The 27,506-nt window shown below is 37.1% G+C and overlaps 2 protein-coding genes across 9 annotated transcripts in view; one reads left to right on the top strand and one right to left on the bottom strand.

Annotated features, from left to right (window-relative positions):
* KIF2A (kinesin family member 2A) overlaps positions 1-5,744 on the top strand; it is a 93,975-nt gene extending 88,231 nt beyond the window's left edge. For all 4 annotated transcript variants that reach the window (XM_074201449.1, XM_074201448.1, XM_074201452.1 and 1 more), the window contains 2 exons: positions 2,980-3,115; positions 3,986-5,744. In XM_074201449.1, coding sequence (XP_074057550.1) covers positions 2,980-3,115; positions 3,986-4,071 — 222 coding nt within the window. In that variant the 3' untranslated portion in view covers positions 4,072-5,744. The remainder of the gene's footprint in view (positions 1-2,979; positions 3,116-3,985) is intronic.
* DIMT1 (DIM1 rRNA methyltransferase and ribosome maturation factor) lies at positions 4,843-24,803 on the bottom strand. Of its 5 annotated transcripts, none has more exons than XM_074201453.1 (12): positions 24,625-24,803; positions 21,975-22,048; positions 18,269-18,355; positions 16,721-16,782; positions 16,542-16,635; positions 16,412-16,461; positions 13,699-13,822; positions 13,489-13,581; positions 13,068-13,132; positions 11,247-11,310; positions 10,455-10,561; positions 4,843-7,909 (listed from the first exon to the last, which is right to left on the bottom strand). In XM_074201453.1, exons 1-12 carry the CDS (start codon positions 24,689-24,691, stop codon positions 7,867-7,869), a joined length of 930 nt encoding a protein of 309 aa, XP_074057554.1. In that variant the 5' UTR covers positions 24,692-24,803; the 3' UTR covers positions 4,843-7,866. The 5 variants fall into 5 exon arrangements, with proteins under 5 accessions (XP_074057554.1, XP_074057555.1, XP_074057556.1 ...); XM_074201454.1 differs by lacking the exon at positions 24,625-24,803 and adding an exon at positions 24,280-24,466; XM_074201455.1 differs by lacking the exon at positions 24,625-24,803 and adding an exon at positions 24,319-24,466.
* Between the last annotated feature and the right edge of the window lie 2,703 nt (positions 24,804-27,506).

Here is a 27,506-nt window from a genome sequence, read left to right as displayed (position 1 = left end):
TCGATATGGATAGCATTTGTCCATAACAGGTCTCTCAAGAGTTTTTTCTAGATCTCTGAACTGCTGAGAGGAGCTGATCCATTCATTATGGTTGATCAATTCACGTTGTTGTTAACGTGTACAATGTTCTCTTGATTCTGCTCCCTTTACTCAGCATGCTTCTCTAAAGTGACCATTCACTGTTTCTTATAGAACAATAATACTTGTTCAGCCATTCTCCAGTTGATAGACATCCTCTCAATTTCCAATTCTTTGATATTACAAAAAAGAGTTGCTATAAATGTTTTTGAACATGTGGAACTTATGCTGGTTTTTTTTTTTTTTTATGATTTCTTTTGGGAACAAAAGATTTATTTGCCCTTTGGGCATAGTTCCATTATTGCTTTCCAGAATGATTGGATCAGTTCACAACTCCACAACAATGCATTCTTCCACAGCCTCTCCAACATTGATCATCTTTCTGTCTTCTTATGAGGTGGAACCACATGATAGTTTTAATTTGCATTTCTCTAATCAGTAATGATTTGGAGCATTTTTATCATATGATTATATATAACTTTAATTTCTTGGTTTGAAAACTGCCTGTTCAAATCCTTTGACCATTTATCAGTTGTGGAATGACTTGTAATCTTATAAATCTGATTCATTTCTCTGTATATTTTAGAAATGAGACCTTTATCAGAATCCCTAACTGTGAAAATTGTTTCCCAGCTTCGTTTTTCTTCTAATCTTTACTACATTTTTAAGTTTTATTTATTTAAAGCAATAGGATTTAGTAACGTGTCCAAGGTCACACAGCTAGGCAATTATTAAGTATCTGAAACCAAATTTGAACTCAGGTACTCCTGACTCTATGGCCAGTGCTCTGTATTGGTTTTATTAGTGCAAAAGCTTTTTAATTTAGTAGTCAAAATAACCCATTTTGCAATTTATAATATATTCTATTTCTTGTTTGGCCATAAGTTTCTTCCCTTTCCATAGATATGACAAATGGACTATTTCCTGATCTGGTGATGTCCTTTATGTCTAAATCCTGTACCCATTTTTATCTTATTTTGGTATAGGGTATGAGATGTGAGTCTATGCTATATTTTTTTAGTTTTTGCCATACTGTTTTTCAGTTTTCCCAGTAGTATTTGTCAAGTAGTGAGTTCTTATCCAAGAAGCTAATTAATGTCTTTGGGTTTGTCAAATAATAAATTACTATAGTCATTTGCTACTGTTTCTTTCGTATCTATTCAAATCCACTGGTCCATCATTCTCTTCCATAACCAGTAGAAAGCAGTTTGATGACTGCTGCTTTAGATCTAGTATAGCTAGACCACCTTCCTTAGCATTTTTTTTTTCATTAATTCCCTTGATCTTCTTGACCTTTTGTTTCTCTAGATGAATTTTGAACTATTTTTTCTAGCTCTATAAAATAGCACAGTAGTGGGGCAGCTAGGTGGCGCAGTGTGGATGGTGCACAGGCCCTGGAGTCAGGAGTACCTGAGCTCAAATCCAGTCTCAGACACTTAATAATTGCCTAGCTGTGTGGCCTTGGGCAAGCCACTTAACCCCATTTGCCTTGCAAAAACCTAAAAAAAAAAAAAATAGAATGGTAGTTTGATTGGTATAGCTTGGAATAAGTAATTTAATTTATATAGAATTGACATTTTTCTTGTATTAACTCGGCTTAACCACAAGCAATTGACATTTTTACAGTTGTTTTAGTTCTGACTTAAGAGTTTCTTTAAATGGAATTTCTCTTTCTCTTGCCTTTGATCTTTGTTGTTCATATACAGAATTGCTGATGACTTATGTTGGTTTATTTTATATCTTGTATATCATCAATCATCTGCAAAGAGTTGAAATTTTTTGCTTCTTCATTGCTAATTCTAATTACTTCGATTTCTTTTTCTTGCTAAACCAATCGTTTCCAGTATTATTTAGGTTTTCTTCGATGTCTTTGTCTGAAATGGGCTAAGTATTTTATCTACTCTTCTATTAGTTTGGTAGTTTATATTTTTGTAAATATTCATCCATTTCACTCAGGTTGTCAAATTTATTGGCATACAGTTGGGCAAAATAGCTCTGAATTACTATTATAATTTCCTTATTGGTGGTGAATTCGCCTTTTTCATTTTTGATACTGGTAGTTTGGTTTTCTTCTTTATCTTTTGATTTTTTTCTTTTTTCATAAAACCAACTCAGTTTTCTTATTTTAGATTTTACTAATTTTCAGAATTTCGAATTTGATATTGGGGGGGTTTAACTTGTTCTTTCTCTAATTTTAGAAATACACATGTATTTTTCTATACACACATACACATAATACGTTATTAAACATATATGCACCAAGTGGTATAAGCATCCACATTCTTAGAGGAAAAGCTGAAAGGTGCCTAACTTAGATCTCTTTGTAGTTCAGGTGTTTACAATAGAAAGGCATAGCTATGTGCAGTTTAAGTGAAACATAGGGCTATACAACATAAAATTGCTTTCCAACAAATAGCCAGTAGGCAAGGTCCCATTGTAATTGTAATAGATGTTTCTTATTTAGCTGATTAAAAATTGCCTCTAAGAGAGTGGTAGTTTTTAAATTTTTGTTTTTGTAAGGCAATGGGATTAAGTGGCTTGCCCAGGGTCACACAGGTAGGTAATTATTAAGTGTAGGAGGCCAGATTTGAACTCGGGTACTCCAGACTCCAGGGCCAGTGCTCTATCCACTGTGCCATCTAGCGGCCCTGAATAGATTAATTCTTCCCCCCCCCCCCCCCCAAAGCTATAATTGTTGGTCCTAGCATCTATGGTGTTTTTAAAGCACTCCTTTCGCTGAGGTTGTGGCTCTTTGGGAACTGACCTTGTTCTTCCCACCAATCACCCACAGTATTCCCCTAAAGTTTTCCAAGCAGATGATAAAAGTTTGATTCTGGGAATGTGTTAAAATCTTGTCTCCAGTAAGGAAGCCTGAGGTGTTTAATTTCTCATTCCTAATAGGAATCTATTCGATGGTTAGAAGATGAAAAAGCCCTCCTAGAAATGACTGAAGAAGTGGACTATGACGTAGACTCATATGCTACACAGCTTGAAGCAATTCTTGAACAAAAAATAGATATTCTTACTGAACTTCGAGGTAAATTTTCTCTTCGTTTGTACATTGGTTAATAGTGCAATTTTTTGCATTTTTTTTTTGCAATTATTTGTATGTACACTGATTATTATTTCATGCTGTAATGGGGATCAGAGGAATTATTAGTAAAAACTTAAAACTGTTTTCATAGTATATTTACTCTCCATGGTCCTTTTAAGATAGATTTACCCTTCAAAGCTTAAAAAGGCAATTTTTTTGATAAGGGACCAAAAGTTTCTTTTGGCATATACTTCTCCCCTGCTTCATTCCCTTGAAAGTGACATCTTATTGTTAAAATGTATTGAATAATTTTATTAATAGTAAAGAAGCAGGAAATATAAACTGTTTCCTCTAATTTTGGATAACATTTTTTAAAAAAAATTTAAACTCTTAAATCACTGATTTATAATTTGACAGTGAATATTTAGTTATACCATTTTTAAACCTTAAAATAACATGTAGTTTATGATTTGTCAGTATCATTTGTTCATTATATCTTTCCCATTTGAGAATGGAGGAAAATGGGGGGGTGGAGTTGGATTGGTCAGAGGTCTATTGGTTAAAAATTATGGGTTTGGGATATGATAACCAATGGTGATCAGACCCAAATAGAAATAGTTGCTACTAATCCATACATAAAGATGCTAGAAGACCACATGCTGATTTGGGTTTTGGGTTTGTGTTTTTTTTTTAATGTAATGTTATTTATGTTTCATTGTATTTTTTTTTCCTGTATTCCATTTGTTTTAATCTTATTTGAGCAGCACGTAGCCCCTGGTTTCTCTGAATGCAAGCTACCTGTGTAAAACAGTGCAATGTGTTCTCTATACATGGAATGAAATATTTATTCCTTTGTTCTCTTCTTTTTCCAAGATAAAGTGAAATCTTTCCGTGCAGCTCTCCAAGAGGAAGAACTGGCCAGCAAGCAGATCAATCCGAAGAGACCCCGAGCCCTTTAAAATGGCCGTGTGCTGCTAAAGAATCCCTGGAGCCCTCCATACTCTTTAACATTTATTGCTTTGGCTACAAGGGCCATTTGAACATTTAAAAACTTTTTTAAAGTGTCTGTGGAAATGTCCTGTTCTCCACCAAAATGACATTTCAATTTGTGTGTAACACTCCTTTGTCTACAAAATGCTTTCTAATCCAAGAAGGCACAAACAAAATTGGGATTTGTGAAGCATTTTGTTTAATGTTTCATTTACTCAAATTATGAAGCTTAACATTTGGAAATCCTTGCCAATTTTGTTTTTGATAATGAAGTAAAAAAAACCTGTGGATTTTTCTCTAAAGAAATAAAGCCACAGCATTTCATTTTAACTGTTCAACTTTCCTACAAAGACCAACTGAGCAGTTTTAAATTGTGTTTGCGTGCATGCATACCTCATCAGTGATTGTACATAACTTGTCCTCTCCTAGAGACAGCTGTGCTCACCTCTTCCAGCTCTGTGCCTTGACTAAGGCTAATTGACCCTAAATTTCCTCTTTATTGAAGCACAGCCTTAATAAATTACATTCCTTATTTGTCAGTGTAAATTACCTTTATCGTGCGTATATTTTTAATGTGTGAGACTTTTTTTGTGTGTGATTAGTTCACTTTGGAGGATGTGCCATATCACTTGAACGGAACTAAAATCTGTGACAGTGGACTAAAACCACTGGACCATTCCATCTTAAATGTGTAAAAAAGAAAATAATCTGGAATTATGACTAAATAACGTTAAACGTGGTTTAAATTTTCTTAGCATTTTATTTGTAAAGGACAAATATATAAATTAGTTGATGTAAAATAAAAGGTAATGAAATACTAAGAAGAGTTGTAATACAGATAAGCAATGTGTGTGCCAGTATAATTAAATGAGAATAATACTGCAATTCTGATCCTTACAAATTAGGGTGCCATTATTTAAATGGTACAACTAACAATCTAGACAAATACCCTTTTCAATACTATATTGTTAAAAGAAAGTGACTTCTGATGCATGTGTGTTAACTATGGTCTACAGGTAGTTTTGTGGAGTTGTATGGTTGCTTTAAGGCAAAGTAGCCAATGCATATTTACCTTGTACAGTGAAAATCAGCTAAAAAGTGAGGCAGCTATGCCGTGAAGAACACGTGCACATTTAGCTCCTTCCAACACCTACTTTGTGATCACTGTCAGTCACCAATTTCGTTCTCACCAAAATAAGGTGAGGGTATCCTGCACTTTTTGGATGGCAGCACCTTTGTTATGTTTTTTTCTTTTGTTTTTGCGCAGATTAATTTTTGAAGGAGGAAGGTTTGCCATTTCATGTAAATATTATGTTAGGTGAAGAAGTATAGCTCTCTAGGAGTTCTCTGTCTCCCAGACAAAGTTCAAAAAGTACATTAACAAACTGTCCTTCAGAAGTCCTGTTACTTAGTTTACTTCAGGAAACTGCTAGCTCATTTAATGCTTAGCAGCAAAAGGGAAAGCAGTGAGTAGAGAGCTAAATGAGCCAGATTCTCCATTTCAGTATTTGCAACCCCTATAGGAAGGAAGGCTGTGGGAAGCCCTTATTGCATCATGGTGGAAAAACTCCTAGACTGTAAACAAAAGCTGAAATACAAATGTAGATTTTCATAATGTGTTTAATAAATTAAGCTGAATTTACTTCTGTGAAATTCCTTGTAAAAATACATGTGAATTGATTTAATTTCTCCCTTCATTTTTGATTCAGGTGTGCCTGAAGAGGAGTTTAGAGCTGAGAAATGCTTGGAATAAAGTTCACTCTGTTCTGGGAAAAACTTAAATAGGGGCTATTAGTATTAAATCATTTTTGCTAATTACAGTATCAAGATAGTTATCTAAAGATCGTCTTTAATTAAAAACAGATTAATTTAATGCATTTAAAGCTTTGCATTAAATTGGGGAATAAGAATTCTGCATGGGAAAAGTTAAAGGCTATCTCATAGTAACTTAAAATGGCACAATCATGACAGGCTTTTGTTTCATTATCAAGACTTAAAGCAACTTCAGAACAGTAAAGAAATAATAAAACTTAGGCTATATGTGCCTAATTTAACCTGAGTTAATAATTAATGGATACATGCAGTTCTTCAGAACATTTTATGCAGGGAATGTGGTGAGACCACCAGGGAAGGTTAGGTAGGAAACATGGTTTATTGGGTAATTAATCTAATTAATAGACATGTGTCTATTAATAGACCATTGTGTTCAGACCTGAAGCTAAGAGAGAGTAGGTCCTTCACCCATATTCACACAGCTAACAACAAGAGTTGGAATAAAAAAACCTACATGATTCCCTATTCAGTATGCTCTCCTTATTGTTCAAATCTTACCAAACCCAAAAAGAGACAATTTCTAATTTAACTTTTTGTTGAGCTCTTTCTGCTTTTTGAGTTACACTGATAAGCTAGTTTGCCTAACTGGTGAGTCTTGCTTGAAACAAATTTTTAGTTTATGGGACATTTCATGACATTATAGAACATTACAATTCATTAAGATTTTAAAGTAGGGTTTCTCCTGACACATTTAAAATAAGTTTAAAAACTAGGCATATAGCTCTAATGTGTAGTATGGCTCTATTACTACCATTAAGATTCTGACAACAGGCCCACAAAAGATCCTTTTTTTCCTTGCAATTTATAATTCAAAACAACACTAAAATTATGGATGTTGCTAAATATATCAGGAAGTTGACATCTCTTGACTAATAACTTCTTGATAAAAACTAATTTAATCTGGAGTCCATAAATGTTGACAATTCTCAAGACATGGAAGTAACTCTTACACTGCATGTAAAGTAGAAAAAAATAATCTGAGATTCCATAAAGCTAGAAATATAAAAAGATAATTTGAAAGTCTAAATTTTAGATTTATTTTTCTGTGCTTTCACTAAGAATTGATTCACTACAGCAGTTTGCTTTAAGGACCCTAAATTAATGGTTCTAGCTGCTGTAAAGGGATTTTACTCACCCAGGAGACTGGACTAATGAAATCAGATTCAGTCCTCTGATTCCTTTTTTTTTAAATCAAAGTAGTTTTAATCAAAGTAGTTTCCTAGGTGTCCTCTAAGATATTGTACAGTACTTTACTATAAATGTTAAAAAAAAAAGCTAAGCAAAAATTTGTATGTTACTTATATGTATGAAACACATAAACATATCACTGAAAGGTATAATTTTTATCAGTTGAGAATCCTACCATTGAGACTTTTGCTAGGTCCAGAGTTAAAGTGTCTTGTCTGAAGTCAACTCTCCCAATCTCCCAGAATCATTTCTCCCACTATACCATTCTACCCACTAGAAGTCAGGAGGGTCAGATGGATATAAATTAGTAAATGAAAAGGAAAAGTTCATGATGAGAATGAGAATTAGATAAATGGGGTATCAAGAATAATTATTTTACACTTATCCCTATAAGAAAAAGGCCCCTAAAATAGAATTACCACAATAAAGATGTTTGTTTTAGAAGACAAACAGGGTAGAAGTGAAAATTTCATGTTTGTGCGTGTATTGCGGCTATTAACTTTTGGAAGAATTGTATTTGATCTGAAGGATCCCATGCCCAAAGTTCCATAAAGTCTAAGCATTATTAAATACAAACCTGTCTTTAAAGAAAGTTATTTCATGCTTGAGAGGGTGTTTTAGTCATAAAACCTGCAAGGTATTTGTACTTCTTGTAAAAAACAGGTCCATCTTCATTATTTTAATAGTCCAAGAAAGTAAAATTACAGCTTTTTAAGTTGAAAGAATCCTCTTTTTTAGTCCACCTAAGAAAAATGGATGCCTTCTGCATTGAATCCATGTAGCAATCTGGAAAAAAGTGAACATGAAAAAGAAGGCAAACAACCAAAACAAGTCACGTGTGGGAGAATAAAATCTATGCTCTTACAGCTCACTTAAGTTTAAGCAATATTTGATTTTTTAAAAATTATAGTACAATTTTAAAAAAAAATAATCCATTTTATTAGATTTGGCACATACTAGATTTTTAACTAGGTTCAAATATTCCTTCTTGACATATTTGCTATCTGTAACTAGGCGAGTCATGAATTTTCAGTGTCCCAATCAGCTAAGACTTCAGAAGTTACAAGCAAGTTTCTGATATGCATGGAAGAAGGAATTCCCACATCAAAACTTAAATTTCCAAATGAAATCACACAGCAGAACTAAAAGCAAACAGAAGAGAGCAGTTTTATTCATAAAATAACTGCTCTCTTCTACACAACTAAGATTCATTATTACTTATCACTGAGTTTGGGCTACTCTGGTTCAGATTTTGTGTTTCAATGGGAGAACTTTCATCTTGGTCCATAAAAACAGTTTAAACAAATTTAGAGATACCATAGTATCATCACAAATTTAGAGCTAACAGATGTATCAGAGATTACTGAAAAGTCAGTTTTAAAGGAGGAAACAGGTCTGGAGAGGTTCAATGACTTCTTTGCCCAAGGTCAGGCTGAACTAGGATTGAAACATCAATTGAATTCCAAATCACCTGCCCTATATTATATGGTGATACCTCCCAGGATAAGGACCCAATGTGATCTGGAAGGCCATCCCATGTAAAGGAAATTTTTGTTCCTCTTAATGGAATGAAAGGGAAAAAGGTTGTCTATACAGATACAAAAGGAAAACTAAAAAATTTCCATCTTTCACAAGGGCTTGTTCAATCGTCCATCTTTTCATGATCCCATTTGAGATTTTCTTGGTAAAGGTACTGGAGTGGTTCTGCTAGCTCATTTTACAGATGAAGAAACTGAGGCAAACAAGGTTAAGTGACTTGCCCAGGGTCACACAGCTAACAAGGGACTTAAGGCCCCATTTGAATTTAGATTTTCTTGACTCCAGGCAGATGGCTCTATCCACTGCACCACCTAGTTGCACAAGAGCTTTGGTGGATCCTGAGGTCAGTCAACAAACATTTATGAAGTGCCTATTATGTACTAGGAAAAGGTGAGAGACAATACTTGTCATTCAAGGGCTTCCAATAAACCACACAAAACAAGCAAACAACTATGTAAAGCCTCCATTTTCATGCTCTACTTCCAGATGGCTAGGAAGAATATTATTCTTGTTATTCTTGGCAACTGTAAAAAAAGGATGGCATGATGGAAAGACAACAGCTTTTGGAGTTAGGAGAACCGTGGGTTTAACATGCATTTGCCACTTTCTAGGCACAAGAAAGGTAAGAAAGCCTACTCCATCTGCAGAGTAGGGATAACACCTCTAATACTTAGCATATATTTGGAATGAGAATTCAGTGGGAATATCTAGTGCTTTATAAACAGAAAAAGTGCTATGGAAATGCCAGCTCTTGTTAGGGTACATACAACATGGGTCCAGTTTTTTGTTTTAGTTTTTACAAGGTAAATGGGGTTAAATGGCTTGCCCAAGGCCACACAGGTAATTATTAAGTGTCTGAGGCCGGATTTGAACTCAGGGACTCCTGACTGCAGGGCTGATGCTCCATCCACTGTGCCATCTAGCTGCCCCTGGGTCCAGTTTTTTAACTTTGTGTAGAGAATGAAATGAGTACTTTTTGCTAAAAGATGAAAGTGTACCTTATTAGGTAGTTTCTAGAATTAACATCCAATTCCAGAGCATCACTCAAATCAACAAACAATGTAACATTTGATTATTATAACTATCACCATTTGTATTTGTCACCAAAGCTAAGTCAGGCAGGGAATTAAGACAATTACTGGTTTGCTTAAGGGCAAAATTCTTCTCTAACACAACTGTTCATTTGCAAAACCTATATGGCTGATTCACGCAAAAGTTATTTCAGTCAGAATTACCCAGATAAGAGGATCACCCATGCCTCCCTCTGACTGCTGTGAGCTGGCCTTGGTGGCCCAGTGAACAGCCACCCAGGTCAGCTAGCTCTAGACCACAGGGACTGCCATCTTTCTGGCTCGGTTTCCTGAGCACCAAGATAGAGAAAGCCCAAGAGTTCATTCCTTGGGATCAAATTCCTATACCTCAGCTAAGGCAATACTGTAAATAAATAGCTGCCACCTTAGCATCCTCCAACTGCTAAGTTCCTAAAGGAATACCAAAAAATTATGAATGAAAGTCAGTTAAAATGTAATTCCTTAATCCAGCAGTTATCTACTGGCTCTGACTATTCTTCTTTACTGGCTACTGAATAAATCTTGTGTGCTGGGGCTAGGCAGCCTCCATCCATTACACCAAATACTATTCCATGCAGTGCAAGTCCTATGCAATAGGCTTTCCATGTAGCTTCCTGTGTCACTCTTCTCCAATGGCCTTTAAAGTCAGCACCTGAACATATCAGGAGGTATAGAAATGTAAATGTGTCTAAGCCATTTTAAAAAAATTAAAATGTAATTACCTAATGAAGTCATCTATGTCCATGGAACGAGCCCGTTTGTCACTAAAACCTGTATCCATTAGAATTTTCTGTATTTTATCTGCAATGCTGAAATCTTCTGGTATTGCCTATCAACACAGGATGCAGAATAAATCAACACAGTATCTTGCAATGCAGCCACTCTGACTCTTTTTTGGAGGTTCATGCAAGTCAGAAAGAACTTTTAGTTTATTTGCGATACTATAGAGAGAAAATGAATCTTTGAAAATAGGTTATAATGAGAAGTCCAGTGAAATCCCTCCCAATTCAAATTCTCTGATTCTATGGTGCTAACTGGGTTCTACTAGCTCCATATCAAGAGACTCAGTCACACCATTGAAGATTGAATGTATACTTAAAATGGAAATAATTTATAAATTCTAGATAAAATGCATTTCTATACTTCTAAAGTATAATTTTATATCAAAGAATAACACTGAATGAATTTTAAAAAATACAAGCTTGTTTAACATGCTGACTGTATAAGCTCATTACATCTACAAACAAATATTCTAGCCTGAAACTTTGAAGCCACTTACAGGTAAACTGTAATCAACAGATGAAAAAGACAAGGAAAATGCATGTTTTGGCTCACAACTAAATATATTACTATATAATTACAGCTGCATCAACCTACTAGAACAAAATTAAAATATTTACAGTGAGTGATGATAAACACTATAATGCTTTGCTACATTTAAAAGACAATTTGCCTAAAGACAGTTGCATCATAGAAGATGGTCTATGACCACTAAAGAAACATTTTCTACTTACAATGCTATGGACTGAACAGTGAATTCGATAATTTTTTTCCAAAAGCTGTTGCACTGCACTCGACCTATGGCAATACAAAATGTTATTAATACACAATTGCTATCTTTTGAGTTCCAACAGATTTCTTTCTCTATAGTTTTATTTAGTGAAAGGTAACATATATTATGCTTTTGTAAAAACTTTTACATGTTTTCACCTTTAAATTAATGAAGTCACCAAACTGGTTGTATTTTAGATGGCTGATATAACTTTCACACATATTAATAATGACTATCGTTTTCATAATACTTTACAAAATGTTTATGAACAATCAAAGGATTGAGAGTTAGAAGGCATCTTGGAAATCATTTAACCCAATACCTCATTTTACAGAGGTTTAAGGAAAAGCAGACTTTCTCAAGGTCACTAAGTGGTAGAGCTAGGATTTATACTTGGGTGTTTTAAATCCAAACACTATGTTCTTTCCACTACCCCACATTGCCACACTCCACATTTATTATTTTATTTGTTCCTCAAAACATCCTAGTGAGGTAGCTAGTGAAATTATTAGATGTGTGACAAGAACTAAAATTCAAGCCCAGGCATCCTAACTCCAAATCCACTGAATTTTCTCTTACACAGCAGATACCTCTATAATAACAAAGAGAATAAAGGAAACAAGGCTTAAAAGTATGCTTGTTTTGTGGTTTTGGTGAAACCAGGGTAGACTTTTGTGAACTGATGAAAGGTGAATTCAGCAGTAACAGGAATAACTGATACAATAACAACACTGTGGAAACAACGCTAAAAGATTTAAGAATACTGATGGATACAATGATAAATCCAGAGAACCAGTGGAAAAACATACTATCTGTTTCCTGCCATTAAAGGATGGACCTTTTTAGAAATATACCCAATTTAGAAATATACACACAGTACATTTATATAGGTATATATAAATATAATTATGTCATCTGTAAAAATTATAATTGTTTTCTTCATTGTATCTGCTAAATGAATCCCAATGGAAGAGATGGGGAAACAAAAATATTTGTGTTCATTTAATAAACTAATTAAAAAAGAAAAATAATAAATGAAACTTTTTTTAAAGGTACCATTTTGGGGGCAGCTAGGTGGCGCAGTGGATAAAGCACCGGCTCTGGAGTCAGGAATACCTGGGTTCAAATCCGGTCTCAGACACTTAATAATTACCTAGCTGTGTGGCCTTGGGCAAGCCACTTAACCCCACTGCCTAGCAAAAACCTCAAATAAATAAATAAATAGAATAAATCTAAATAAATAGCTAAATAGATAGATAGATAGATAAAGGTACCATGGGGGGGGGGGGGCAGCAAGGTGGCACAATGATTAGAGCACCAGCCCTGGAGTCAGGAGGACATCAGTTCAAATCTGACCCCAGATACTTAATAATTACCTAGTTGTGTGACCTTGGGCAAGTCACTTAACCACATTGCCTTTGAACCCCCACCCCCAAAGGTACTATTTGGGACAAATGCAACCTGAAATATTTCAAGAAATACCAGTAACCTCCTCACACTTATTATTTCATTTCAAGCTAAAACATGAGGCTTTGCAACAAAAACATGTTGGTGCTATGTTAAAAACCACAGGATATGGAGCTCTGGCAGAGAAGAATGTTTCAAGAAGAGGTGGTAGAGGCAGGCCAAGAACCAGTGACTCCCAAAGTATGTCCATTTTTAGCAATTCTCAGACGTCCCTCAAAATTACACAGTGATTGAAAAACCTGAACAGTATCTCGAATTATATACTATAAAGTAGTTGTTTATACCTCATAATTAGAAACACAAAGAAGGCACTTACTTAAATGCTGCAGACAGAGTCTTGTTTTTTCTCACAAACGTGATCCTCACTAGACCATCCCATTCCTGCAACAGATTGATATTGTTCTCGTACACCAAAAACCTGCAGTTTATTATACTTTCTCCATGAAAAAACCTTGTTATGTTCCCTAGCTAATAATAACTGCAATGCAAATGTGTAATAAAAGGTAGAACCAAAATCCACAGAAGCAGTCATTCAGAAGTTATTTATTTTCAAAATTAATGTGGTTCCAATAAAAAGGTTTAACAATTCAGTTTGTACAAATCCTGAATTTCCTAGTGAGCATGAGTGGCACATAGCTCTTAATGTTACCAGATCTGGCATCTGCTTACAATTTCCTTCTGAATGAGGGCCCTAGGCTCTTGTGCAGCTGAGGGGCTTGCGTTTGTTTTCAGCTTACCTGGAAATTGATAGGTGGTGGTGGGTTCTTAGGTTCTATCCTTACCACACTTGACTCAACTTTTGGTGGAGGTCTGAAATTATTCTTCCCAACCTGTTCATCACAAAATGAATGAGAAGCTTCATTTTATTTACAGACCAAAATCATTGTACTCAGAAACTCAATCTTAGATGAAGCAATCAAGCTAATTTGTTCCCAGGGTTCACTTACTTTCATCAGATGATCCACTCGTGCTAGTAACTGGGTATTAATGGAAAGTCTACAGTATAGCTTGTCTCCTGGTTTTGCAACCAAACGGAGAGCAAATTCTCTCTGGAACATAAGTATAGCACACCTGAAAAGAAAAGAAAATGAGAAGAAAAATGCCCACTTTTTAATTAAAAATACAAAACTATAAAAATAGCATTCAATAAAATGTTCATTCATTATATACAAGAAACTGTGCTACACATAAGAAATTCAAAGGCAAAAAAAGGATCAGCAAAGAAAGCAGGAAAGGCCTTATGGATTAGTTGACATCTATGTTTTAAAGTGAGGAAGGAATCCTTAGAGGCAGAGCCGAGCCAAGGGAGTCCATTCCAGACAAGGTAAAGTCCAGAGGTAAAAGATGACTTGCTATTTATGGGGCAAAGTCAAGAGAAACAGGAATCAAAGCAGCCTAGCCCTCCTCCTCAAAACACTTCCAAACAGGCTTAGAAAATGTACCAGAAGATATATTGATGGGCAAATGCAAGGAGCTTCAATCGGCAGAGAGACAGAAGGGTCTGAAGAGTGGGAATGAGGTCAGCCCAGGCCCACACTGCCCCCATGAAGAACTCCAATGGACAAAGAAAGGCTGTGTACAGGACAAAAGGAGGTTCCATTCTGAGATACTACCTGACCCATACCAGGGCATTTCAATGAGAACAGATGCCAACTAGCAGTCTACCCATTCACTACCCATTTCTGGTTCACAGATCCAGGGTACACTTAAGAAGGAGACCTATCATCATCATCATCAACATCAAGAGTGATGTTCCCAGGTAGGGAGGTCCTGGGCCTTGTATTAAGAAAGAAGAAATTCAGAAGAAGCAGTAGTATGACTCAAGCACCCAGGACAAAAGTGTATGTGTGTGAGGTGGGGGTGGGGGCCGTCTTGGTTCCATCATTTAGCCCAGCCTGTGAAGGAATAAATAGAGAGGAAAAATTCTAGTTCAAAGAGGGGTCTAAAGTCTGAACCAATAAAACTTTTTAGATGGTTTGACAAGGCCGCATTCTACTCTTGCTCAGCCCTAAACCCAGGTCAGGGACTAGAAGAGCTCAAATGTCAGGGGCAAGAGCCAAACTTTAACATATATCAGACCACTTAAGGAGCATTCAAAGTTTCCAGGTCCCCTGCCTCTCCCTCAGATTCTGGAAAGCAGCAACAGAGTCAATTCACATTTCCCTCCAGAAGTGCACAGAGCTTGACCCTAACATTAAGTCCAAAGTCAGAAAATAGGCTAGAAAACAAAAATATCCCAACAATAATGAGCTACTATGGTGACAAAGAAACTCAAGATACAAACCCAGAAGATAATGACTCCAAATAATCTGCATGCAAAGCCTGAGAGAAAAATATAGTGTAGGCACAAACCCAGTTAGAATTCCTAAAGAGTCAAAAATCTTTTTATTAATGAAATAAGTGCTTGAGGAAAAAAACAAATGGAAAAGAAATTAAAATATTGGAAAGAAAATTACCAATTTAGGGGCAGCTAAGGGTAGCACAGTGGATAGAGCTTCAACCCTGGAACCAGGAAGAACTGAGTTCAAATCAGGCCTCAGATACTTAATATTACCTCAGTGACCTTAGGCAGGTCACTTAAAATCCCACTGCCTTGCAAAAAAAAAAAAAGAAAAAAAGAAAACCATAACTGAAGTGATAATTTGCCTCGAGGGATGAATAAATACAGCTGGCAAAGACAATAATAATAGCAAAGTGACCACAGGGAGACCAGTTAGAGTCAATCTTTGATTTTGACAAATGTGTGACAGGGGCAAACTGGCATGATGAAAGGCATTGGAAGTGAATTTAAAAGCAAGAACAATATTACTCCCCTCTAAGCTGAGAAAGGAAATTTAAAAAAAAAACCCAGAATAACTCCTATGAAAAGCAAAACCATTTTTTTTAGGTTGTTTTTGTTTTGCAAGGCAATGGGGTTAAGTGGCTTGCGCAAGGCCACACAGTTAGGTAATTATTAAGTGTCTGAGGCCTGATTTGAACTCAGGTACTCCTGACTCCAGGGCCGGTGCTCTATCTACTGCTCCATCTAGCCGCCCCCATATTGAATTTCTTAATGAAATTTCTCTAGCTCAGGAGGAATGGGTTTTAGGAAAGGAAAACCTTCATGGAAGAGTAATTTAATTTGGTTAAAATGTTGGGTATGGATAAAAGAGTCAATAGTAAAGAAAAATGAAAAGGTAAGTTTTGCTTCATATTGTGAAGACCACTCATGCCTAGTATATGAGTATAATGTCAGATGCTAGGAAAACAGACACACAAAAAAAAGGCAAACAACCCCTCCTTGTGAGGGGCTTATATACTAAAGAGTATCTACTTCTATCAAGTCACAGTAGAGAGATCTGGAAGAATTTTAAACTGAAGAATAGTTTTCTCTGAGCTATATTTTAGGTAATTAGTTTGACCACTTTATTTAAACTAAATTCCAGGAAAGAAGTGAAGAAAATCAGTTAGGAGATAACCTCCAATAGTCCAAGGATGAGGAAATGGGGTCCTGAACTAAGGAGTAGAATGGGAAGAATAGAAAAACAAAGGGCATTTATCTACTTTCTCTGACTTCAACAGCATTTGCCTTACATTTTAGGGAGGAATACATTGAAAATAAATCAAGCAGAAGCATTCAGTCTTTCTAAAATATTCTGGAAATTCAGTTTTTTGACATACCTAAAAAATGGTCTATGCAGCAACAGTTTGAAGACAAATGGGGAAGAGATCTGCAAAAGAGAGTAATGATGAGACTCTAGGAAATTCAAAACAAAACTTACTTATTTGTCTGCAACCACACTAGGCATACCTGATAAGGCAAATTTGCCACACATGCATCAAAGAATGGCAAATCGGTTTTCAATACATCACCAACCATTACTTGAAGTTTGTTTGCCTGGGGCCTGACAATTGGAGAAAAAAAATTTTTTTATTACACAAATATAACTACAGAAGAGAAAACTAATAACTCCTATTATTTATACTTACATTCCCTGAACTCTTTTATGAAGTTCAGCTACTAGTCGTGGGTCAAGTTCACAGGCAATTACCTGGAGCAAACAAAGAAATAATAAGAAAATATATTTAGTTAAACATGGACTAGTCATTGGGCATTCATTATTTCAATATTTCCAAAATACTTTTTTATTCATATACACTGTACTTCATCCCCCACCTACCCACCCAAAGTACCTAAAAGTATCCTTAAAAATAAAGACTTTACACAGGTAAGTTTTCAGAACGAGAAATCAAAACTATGAAAAAATGGTCTAAATCACTAATGATTGGAGAAACGAAAATTAAAACAACTCTACTTCACACTCATCAGAATGGACAATATGTCGAAAAAGGAAAATTATGAACACTGGAGGGGATGTGGAAAAACAGGGACACTAATGAAGTTTGGTAGAGTTGTGAACAACCATCATTTTAGAGAATAATTTGGAACTGTGCCCAAGGGGCTATAAAACTGTGCCTATCCTTAGATCTAGAAACACCCCTACTAGATCTACATGACAAAGAGAACAAAGGAAAAAGGGAAATGATCTATATGCTCAAAAAAAAATTTTTTTTTGTAGTTTACTTATTTATACAATGGCAAGGAAGTAGAAACCAAGGGGATGCCTATCAACTAGGTAATGGCTGAAAAAGTTGTGGCATTTGATTGTGACCAAATAATATTGTTCAGTAAGAAATGATGAGGAAGATGCTTTCAGAAAAACCTCGAAAGACATATGAATTAATGCAAAGTGAAATGAGCAGAAACAAGCAAAGCCTATGCACAACAGGAAAAGCAACATTGAAACAAAGAGCAACTGTGAAAGATTTAGCTACTTTGAGTAATGCAATGATTCATAGATTCAAAGGTCTCCTGTTGAAAAATGACATCCACATTCAGAGAGAGAACTGATGAACTCTGAGCTGCAGAATGAATTATTTTTTCCTACTTTATTTTTCTTGCTTTTTTAAAAAATATACTTAATATGGAAATGTTTTACAAGACTTAACACATATACTGGGTATTAACATGTACAGCTTGCCATCTCAGTGAGTAGAGGGGAGAGATAATTTGGAACTTAAAATTTTAAAAAGGTATTTTAAAAAATGAAATGTAAAAAATTATAAAAATGGAGAAACAATTATTATTCTTGTGAAATTCCACCAGAAAATTACAAAAGCACTACACTGTTTAATCTGGCTCAGAACGGTGTGAATAAACAATGCTCCTCATTAGTATTACAATTATTACAAGATTTCTGTCCTGCTAATACTCTTGATGAAGACAATACTAATAACTACTATTTATATAGCAGTATAAGGTACCAATAACATATAAGTATATTATATTTGCCTATTTTCAGAACAAAAAACTTGGAATGATCTTTTCAAGGTAAAGATAGTTTTTTAAAGCTGAAAAATATGATACAGTTTGCTGAAATAGTCCTTGTTAAGACCAAAATGTTTAAGTTTAAAAGTAAAATGTTAAAATAAATGTACAAAATTTAAAATTAAAGGTTTAAATTTGAAAACACAGACCTTTTTAGCTTTTTCTAGTAGTTTCACAGTCATGTTTCCAGTTCCAGGACCAACTTCTAGGACCACATCTGTTGGTCTTAAGGCAGCCTAAAAATAAAGATAAAAATCTTAGAACTTTATTTAAGATATACGTATATATAATCATGTTACATCATTTTTGTATTAACCTGTACAAAACTGAATTATCAAGTGACTTTATAACCCCACTCTTGCAGGGAATTTTAGCTTGGTTATCAAAGCTCAACATTCATTGCCACTGGGCTCAAATCATAATTTGACATAAAAATCTACTTCCTACTTCAAAAATCTGATTGTGATGAAGTGAAAACATTTCTACTACCAACACAAATCACCTACAACAACTTAATAAATGGTTTATGAGTTGCTACGGTCAAAAATGTTTATCAAATGCAGTCAACTTGATAATAAGATTCTCCTGGGGCGGCTAGGCGGTGTAGTGGATAAAGTACCGGCCTTGGAGTCAGGAGTACCTGGGTTCAAATCTGGTCTCAGACACTTAATAATTACCTAGCTGTGTGGCCTTGGGCAAGCCACTTAACCCCATCTGCCTTGCAAAAACCTAAAAAACAACAATAATAAGATTGTCCAAACTTAGGCTGACCCTAGGACAACAAGAACTGCTTGCTACCAGATCCAAACATGAAGCTTTTCCAGGTTGAAAAGGATATACTAGGACATAGGCATGGTGGGGCATTAGAGAAGGACTTGATAAAGAGTTAGAAAGACCCTGTAGAGTCTCAGAGAGGTTATCAAAAAAAGTGTTATACTCTGTATTATATTATTAAAGGTTGCCACTAAAATTTTGTTTACCTTTGTTATTATCACACATGGCCCAAGTAAAAAGCAAAAGGGATGGAACATGCAGTTCCAAAAAGCTAAATGATATGGGAACTATTTAGAAACATTGCTTTTTAAGAAAAGATAACCAATTCTACCATGTCTGAGTGATCCTATTCAATCCTATTTCCTCCAACAGACTGCTCCTTCTGTCACCTGAATTCTTTCTTTTATTTCCAATCTTTCCCTCTCTACTGGTCCATTTGCTACTGCTCATGCTACTACAACATGCTCTTGTTTCCCTTTCCTGAAAAAAAATCTCACTTGGTCCTTTCAGCCTCACTATTGCCAGGTATTTCTTCTGCCCTTTGTACCTTAAAACTTCTTCAAAAGGCCATCTACATTAGGTTACTCCAATTTCTCTCCTCTACTTTTCTTCTTAACCTCTTACAGTCCAGCTTCAGAACTTATCATTTCACCCAAACTTCTCTCTCCAAGATTATAAATGATCTCTTAATTGCCAAATTCAATGGCCTTTTCTCTATATTCATTCTCCTTGAAACCTGCAGTTTTCGTCAGAGTTGATGATTCCTCTGTGATTTTTCCTCTTTAAAAGGTTTTTTAAAAGCACACCATTCTCTCATGGCTTTCCTAACCATCTGACCACTCCTATTCTCTCCTTTCTGAATCTTCCTCCAGATCATGTCATGCCCTCTATCTGTAGGTGTCCCTAGGCTCTCTTCTCTTGCCCCCTCTATACTACTTTAATTGTTGATCTCATCAGCTCCTATGGATTTAATTATCATCTCTAGGATGACTCTTAATTCTACCTTTCTTGCTCCAATCTCTCTGCTGACCCCCCAGTCTTGCATCTCCTGCTGCCTATGAGAAATCTTGAAATGAATGTCTAATTTTTCAACTCATTAAGTCCAAAAACAAAATTCATTATCTTTTCCTCTAAACTTTACCTCCCCTCCCCTACCTTTTCCTCTTATTAATGTACAGAACAACACCATCCTCTCAGTCCTTATGCTCACAACTGAAGAGTCATCCTGGAATCTTCATGAACTCTTACACCCCCTCACCTCTTCCCCATTCAAGTTGCTGCTAAAGTCTGTAGGTTTCACCTTTGCAACATCTCTGGAATAATCCCCTTCTCTTCTCTGATACTGCCACCAGTCTATGGTACCTCATCACCTCAAACTTCCATTACTGCAGTAGCTTGCTGGTGGGTCTGCCTGTTTCAGTTCTTTCCCTTTTTTTTCTGAATGTGCAAATCTATTTAGCCATTAAAATGATTTTCCTAAAACACAGGTCTAATGTCATCTCCCTATTCAATAAACTATAGGGTTTCCTATTGCTTCCAAGCACAATACAAAATGCTCTCTTTGGCATTCAAAGCCCTTTATAACCTAGCTCCATCCTAACTTTCCATTCTTCTTATACTTTATTCCCTATCACACACTCTTTAATCCAATGACAATGACCTCCTGGTTGTTCCACTAATAAGACCCTTCATCTTTCAGCTCCAAGCATTTTTTTAGGTTTGTTTTTTTTTTGGTAAGGCAAATGGGGTTAAGTGGCTTGCCCAAGGCCACACAGCTAGGTAATTATTAAGTGTCTGAGACTGGATTTGAACCCAGGTCCTCCTGACTCCAAGGCCAGTGCTTTATCCATTACGCCACCTAGCCGTCCAGCTCCAAGCATTTCCTCTGGCTATCTCTCATTTCTGAAATGCTCTCTCTCCTTCATTCCAATCAATGACATCCTAACCTCTTCTAAATCTTAGATAAAATCCCACTTTCCACAAGAAGTCACCCCCAATTCCTCTTAATTCTGGTGCCTTCCCTGTTAATTATTTCTTATTTACCCTGTATATAATTTGCTTCATATATATTTGTTTGCATATTATCTCCCCCATTAGATAGGAAGCTCCTTGTGGGTAGGGTGTTTCTATTGCCCCTTACTGTAAACCTAATATAATTAAGTAGATACTTAATAAATATGTATCGAATGACTGATGATGCAAACCTTTATATATAATGTTACAGAGTAAAGAAAGCAGAACCAAAAAAATAACATGCACAACGATTACAACCATGCAAATGAAGGTAACATCAAAAAGTCACAAAATATCCCAGTTTCCATTAAAGACAATATTATCATTCCAGTTACTCAAGTTACAAGGTTAGAATTATCCTTGTCTCATTCTTCTCCCAACTCAACCCATTGCCAAATCTTGTTTATTCTATTTCCACAACATCCCTTACATAATTGTCTACCCTCTATTCATATGACCACTATGAATTTGGAACTTTATCAACCTTCATCTGGCCCATTGCTATAGCCTCCTAAATGGTCTCCTTTTCTCTCCCTTCCACCCTCTACATAGCTGCTATTACCAAAAGTTTACCTGTGTTCCTCTCCTCAAAAATCTCCAGTGGCTCCTGATTCTCTAAGATAAACAACTCTTTATCCAGGTCAAGTCCTCTATGATCTGTTTCAACCTATCTTTCAACAGTCTCACAAATTACTCATTACCTTTCATGATCTCTACATTCCAGCAAAATAGTTCTAACTGTTCTGCAAACTCAACATTTCATCTCCAGTTTCTGTGTAGTTACACAAATACCCCACACCTGGATAACACATCGCAAAATTTTTATTTTCCTTCTAAGGTCAACTCAGATACCAAAGAAGTTTTTCCTAGTTGTTAATGCTATACCCTTCTTCAAACAATCCTATTTTGTGTATATGTTGTTGCCCCATTAGAATGTAAGCTTCTTGATAGCAAATATTATCAGCATATGAAACATAAAGCACTGTATCCAGCAACAATCTTTAAAAGAAACACTAAAGAAACTTTGACTTTCTTTTCAATCTTCAATAAAATTCAAATTATACAAACCTTATCAATGATGCTATTAACAATGAGAGGATTTTTCAAAATATGCTGTCCAAGTCCAGTATTAAACATGACACCTATAGGAAACAACAAACCAAATGTGTTATACAACAAATTATGCCATCATATCATTTATATTCAAAGGGTTGCACTGATTAAAAAATCAGTGACCAAAAAAGGGTGATTTTTACTACAGGATGAAATCTATATCACCCCAAATGCTGGAAAACAGAGATTATGATTTGACAAACAGAAAGACCCTGAGGAGTATTTTGTGGGGTTGATATACTCTGTATAATTGTATTAATGGTTGCCATTATGATTTTGTTTACATTATTACCAAACATTGGCTCAAGTAAGTAGTGAAAAGGAGAGAGCAAGATACTTCCAAAAAGCTAAATGATATGGGAAATATTTAGAAGCATCTCTTTTTGAGGAATGATTACCAAATCTACTTGTTTTTTTGAAAATGGCTAAAAAAAGAGTGAATATAAAGGAACAATAATACTACTCCCTAAGAAACAAGTAATATAAATATATAATGAGGAAAATGGAAATTACTGCAAAATTATATGTGACCACAATAATGTAAATGGAAAGAAAAATCTAAATAGAGTATTTAATATTATAACAATTAAGCTTGATCCCCCAAAAGCACTACTTCTCTTTATAGAGAAAAGGGATTATCTATGGGTGTGAAATACTGTATAAATTGTCAGACAGTTGGTTTATTTCTTGTTTTACTGAATTTTTTTTCATCTTTCTTATTCTTTGTTAAAAGGGATGTCTTGGGGCAGATAAGTGGTACAATAGATAGAGCACTGGCCCTGGAGTCAGGAGGACCTGAGTTCAAATGCGGCCTCTAGCTGTGTGGCCTTGGGAAGCCACTTCAACCCATTTGTCTTGCAAAAACTAAAAAAATAAATAAAGGGGATGTCTCCTATACCATCTGTATCCAGAAAAAGAATTGTGGACTTTGAACAAAGACCAAAGACTGTTATTGTCAAATTAGGAAAAAAACACCCATTATATTATGTAATTTTACTGTCTCATGCTTTATTTTTCTTCCTTAAGGATATGATTTCTCTCTCATCACATTCAACTGAGATCAATGTAAAACATGGAACCAATGTAAACACTAACAGAATGCCTTCTGTGGGGGGTGGGAAGCAATAATGCGGGAAATTTTGTAAAACTCAAAATAAATAAAATCTTTCTTAACAAACAAATAAAACACAAAAAAGGATGTCTCCTTGGGTAGGGGAGGGGAAGGAAGGAAGGAATATAAATGGACAAAGTTAATGTAAAAGCAAAATGTATCACTATTTTTAAAAAATCAGTTTTTATAGATGACTATTTTATATCAGTATTCCTTCCTCTCCCCCACCAAGCAAGTTATCCCATATATGTGAGTATTTTTATTTTTATTTTATTTTTTATTTTTATTTTTTTAGGATTTTGCAAGACAAATGGGTTGAAGTGGCTTCCCAAGGCCACACAGCTAGAGGCCGCATTTGAACTCAGGTCCTCCTGACTCCAGGGCCGGTGCTCTATTCACTGAGCCACCTAGCTGCCCCTATGTGTCAGTATTTTTAAAAACAATTAAATAAAAGTGTTGGATTAAGTCTTCTATAAAGTTTCTCTTTCAGCTCTAACACCATAAGAGAATGTGATTAGAAAGAATTATGAAATCATCAGATCTGGAAGGAATCTGATCCTAGTCCACCTATCACTTCACAGGTAAAGAAACATCCAACAAGAAAGAGAAAAGATGAAATGATGGGAGCGGCTAGGTGTAGCAGTGGATAGAGCACCCGCCCTGGAGTCAGGAGGACCTGAGTAAAGATCTGGCCTCAGACAATTAATAATGACCTAGCTGTGTGGCCTTGGCCAAGCCACTTAACCCCATTGCCTTGCAGAAACTAAACTAAACTAAACTAAAAAAGATGAAATGATGGATAAAAAAAGCTGCACATAATGTCCGGAGTCTTTATTTCCAATTCTAGTACATACTTGCATCCACGATGGCATGCTGCACATATAAAATCACACTTGGGCTGTGAGGGCCCTTAGGAATTATCTAGTCCAACCTCTTCATTTTACAGATGAGGAAACTGAGATCCCGAGAGACTCCTTTAGAGAGGGTACGCGGCAGAGAGGGGGTCCTGACACATGACTGCCAACTCCCCCAGCCCGGCCCCCTCTAGTCACAGATACAGGCCCCAGACGAGGGGGGAGCTCAGAACTCACGCCCCCCGACTCCCAACGCGTGGACTGGGGGCAGGGGCCCGGGAGCCCGAGTGCAGACCCAGGCTCGGATCGGTGTGGGCCTCGGCTTCTCCTTCACCTCTGCCGGCCTCATATTCCTCCATGAAACTGGGGCCCGCGGAGGAGCCGAGGGCGGCTGGTCCCCTCCCAGCTGCGGACCCCGGCCCCAGGCCTGGGGGAGGGGCGGGGCGGGGGCCGTGCCGGAAGTGGCGGGAGCTGGAGATGGGGGTCGCCCCACCCGACGGCCGGGCAGCCGGGCCTGGCAGCCGGGGCCTGGCACGCGGCTTTCCGCCTCCGTGCCTCCAAGCCACGCTGAAGGAGCGGGCGGTCCCGGGCCCGGCGGAGGCGAGCAGAGGGCCGGCTCTCCCTCCTCGCTACCCCTTACCGCCAGCACTCTTCTGCTCCCGCCGCTCCCGCCGCCGGCCGCTCGTGACCGACTTTCCCTTGGGCATCCTGACGGGCCACCGGCCGCGGCCGGCCGCTTCCACGTGGGGGAGGCGGCCGGGAAGAGCCCTCGGCTCCTCCCCCTCGTCCCGCCCCGGGGCTCTTCCCCGCCCACCTCCCGCCCCTCGTAGTAGGAGGGGCTGCCGGGAAATGATGTTTTTATTCCCATAGTGGTCCGGAGAGAACGTGAGAGCAAAACCTACAATCCCCATGAAGCCCCACGGTGCCCCCTGCAGCCCTTCGGATTGGATGATCCGGACCGGAAGGCGTGCTCACCTAGAGAGCGACTGCGTAGAGATTTGTGCGACCGCGTGGATCGGCGCTTCTTGTTTGTCCTTCCTCCTGGGACGGAGATACCCGGCCACGACCAGAGATTGCTTTTAATGAGAGGGTGTCATCAGCCCCCGGAGCCGTCTGGGTCCAAGTGGCCAGAGACGAATCAGGAAGATGGGGGGCAGCTGAGTACACGTCTGCGGCCGAATCCGAACCCAGGCCCCCTCCAGGCTCCAGGGCGGGCGCTCTACGCAGGGCGCCACCTCGATGCCGGAAGCACCCCTTAGACCAGCACCAGTAATCGCCAGTGGTAGAGAAGGAACTTTTTAGGGATGAATTAAATGTTTGGCCAAATATAGCAGGCTAATTTTTAGGGGTTTTTTTTTTTTTTTTGGTCTTTGCAAGGCAATGGGGTTAAGTGGCTTGCCCAAGGTCACACAGCTAGGTGATTATTAAGTGTCTGAGGTCAGATTTGAACTCAGGTACTCCTGACTCCAGGGCTGGTGCTCTATCCACTGCACCACCTAGCCACCCAGCAGGCTAATTTTTAAATTTATAATTGTGTATGGCCTGGGACTGATTTTTATATTTCTGCCAAATGGCCCTTGGCAGAAAAAAAAGGTTCCCTACCCCTACCTTAAATTTAGGATCAGTATTCTACTCTCCCTTCCTTTCTCAAGGCTCTGTGGGTGGGGGGCGCCAAGTCTGGTTCATTTCTCTCTTCATTTTCTGTGGACAGGGGCAGCTGGCTGTGTGGCCTTGAGCAAGCCACTTAACCCCATTGCCTTGCCAAAAAAACCCCCACAAAAAACCTAAAACTAAAAAACCCTATTTTCCGTGGACAGAGGACAGGGTTAAACTTAAAGACAGATCTCTAAGCAGGGAGAGTATCCCAGCCCTATTAACATCATCCCCAACCTGTCAGATGGTATGTATTCCATACCATGCTTGTTAATATTAGCATTATTTGGATATACATAATATATGTACATTTTTGTCTCCCCTATAGGATATTGTTTCTTGGAGACAAGGACATTTTTCTTCTTAGTGGTTGGGATTTTTAGGGATTTTTTTTTGTTCTTGTATTCTCAGTGCCTTCTTGATTTATTGATGGGAATTATTTTTAAATGTGTTACCTTTAAGAGTAAAAGAAAAGAAATGGAATTATTATAAAGAACTGGAATTTAAGGAGGTGGAGGTAAGTTGGGAATGCTGAACAAATTATGGTATGTGAATGTTGGGAAATCATTGCATCACAGAAATGATGAAAGAGACAGCTTCATAGAAGCTTGGGAAAACTTGTAGGAACTGATGCAGAATGAAATGAACAGAACCAGGAGAACAATTTATATGATAACAACAGTGTAAGGAAAAATAACATTGAAAGACTTAAGAATTCTACTTAATGATTCCAGAGTACTGATGACAGTGCTCCCCGCTACCAACATCCTCAAACAAAAGTAATAGATTCAAAATGCAGATTGAGACATACATTTTTGGACAAGATCAATGTGGGACTATTATTTTTGCTTTTAAAATGTTGTATATTTCTTTTGGGGGGGGAGAGGAGGTTCGAATCCTTGGAGGAAGAAAAAGACTAGCAATAGGGTTTCTTCTGACCCTTACTACCAAAAAAGAAAACATGGGAGATCAGAAGGAGGACAATTTTGAGGATTACACAAGCTCATTCAAAGGATTTCTTAATTTCAACCTCTTACTTCCCAGTGTGTTCTAGGATCTGGGCTACATGGGACACACCCCATTCCAGAAAAGAGAGTAGAGTTATTAGTTATGCAGTAACAATCCCCTCCCCCAAATTATTGTGATTTAGGAAACTAATTATAGATATAAGAGTAAGGTGTTATGATGGAAATAACATTATTAGAACACAAGGCAGTACTAAGTGGTGAAGTGGTTAAAGATCTGTGCTTCAGGGAGCCCTGAGTTTAAATGCAATCTCAAATCCCACCAGTTACTTACTTAGCCATATGACTCTGGTCAAGTAACTTAACATCTTTTGCTTTAATTACCTTAACTATTTAATGTGGATAATAATGATTTGTTTGAGACAAAGTGATATTTGTGAATATTTCCATACTTTTCCTTCTTCTTCCTCCTCCTCCAGTGGAGTCAGAAGACTTGGGGTCTAGGAAAAAAATGAAAATAAAGTGGGTTTTCAATGAGGAATAGCCAAACAAACTATGGTATAGGAATATAACACTTAACTGCAAAATATTTCCAATATGAGAAATTCAGGGGGGGGGGGTGGAGTGGGAACTTAATTGTGTCATATAAAAAGAAGACAAAACTAAGAATAATACACTTACTAGGTACAGTAGGGCCCCCAAATCTGAATAACTTTAATAAAAATTTAATAATAAAATAACAGATAATTAAACAAATCTCCTTTTTTTCTGGTAGAAAAGTAGAGGAATCAGAAGACAATATTGCATTGACCATTTTGTATTGATTTTTTTTTCTAACTGGATTTTCTTTGTTACTGGAAGTGTTCAATAGAAGAAAGGTAATATACTGACCTGATCAATAAAT

This window comes from Macrotis lagotis, chromosome X (genome assembly GCF_037893015.1).
Source record: "Macrotis lagotis isolate mMagLag1 chromosome X, bilby.v1.9.chrom.fasta, whole genome shotgun sequence".
In the NCBI taxonomy this organism is placed as follows: Eukaryota; Metazoa; Chordata; class Mammalia; order Peramelemorphia; family Peramelidae; genus Macrotis; species Macrotis lagotis.
The sequence above is the reverse complement of the archived record's forward strand: the minus strand, read 5'-3'. Positions and strand labels throughout refer to the sequence as shown.

Bases quoted from the DNA above. Each gene is read 5' to 3' on its own strand.
- DIMT1 (XM_074201453.1), bottom strand. From the start codon at position 24,691: ATGCCCAAGGGAAAGTCGGTCACGAGCGGCCGGCGGCGGGAGCGGCGG. The intron at 18,356-21,974 runs GTTTGTATAATT...CTTTATTTTTAG, and splicing joins TTAATAGCATCATTGATAAG to GCTGCCTTAAGACCAACAGA. The intron at 13,823-16,411 runs GTATGTCAAAAA...TTTTCTTTTCAG, and splicing joins CTGCATAGACCATTTTTTAG to GTGTGCTATACTTATGTTCC.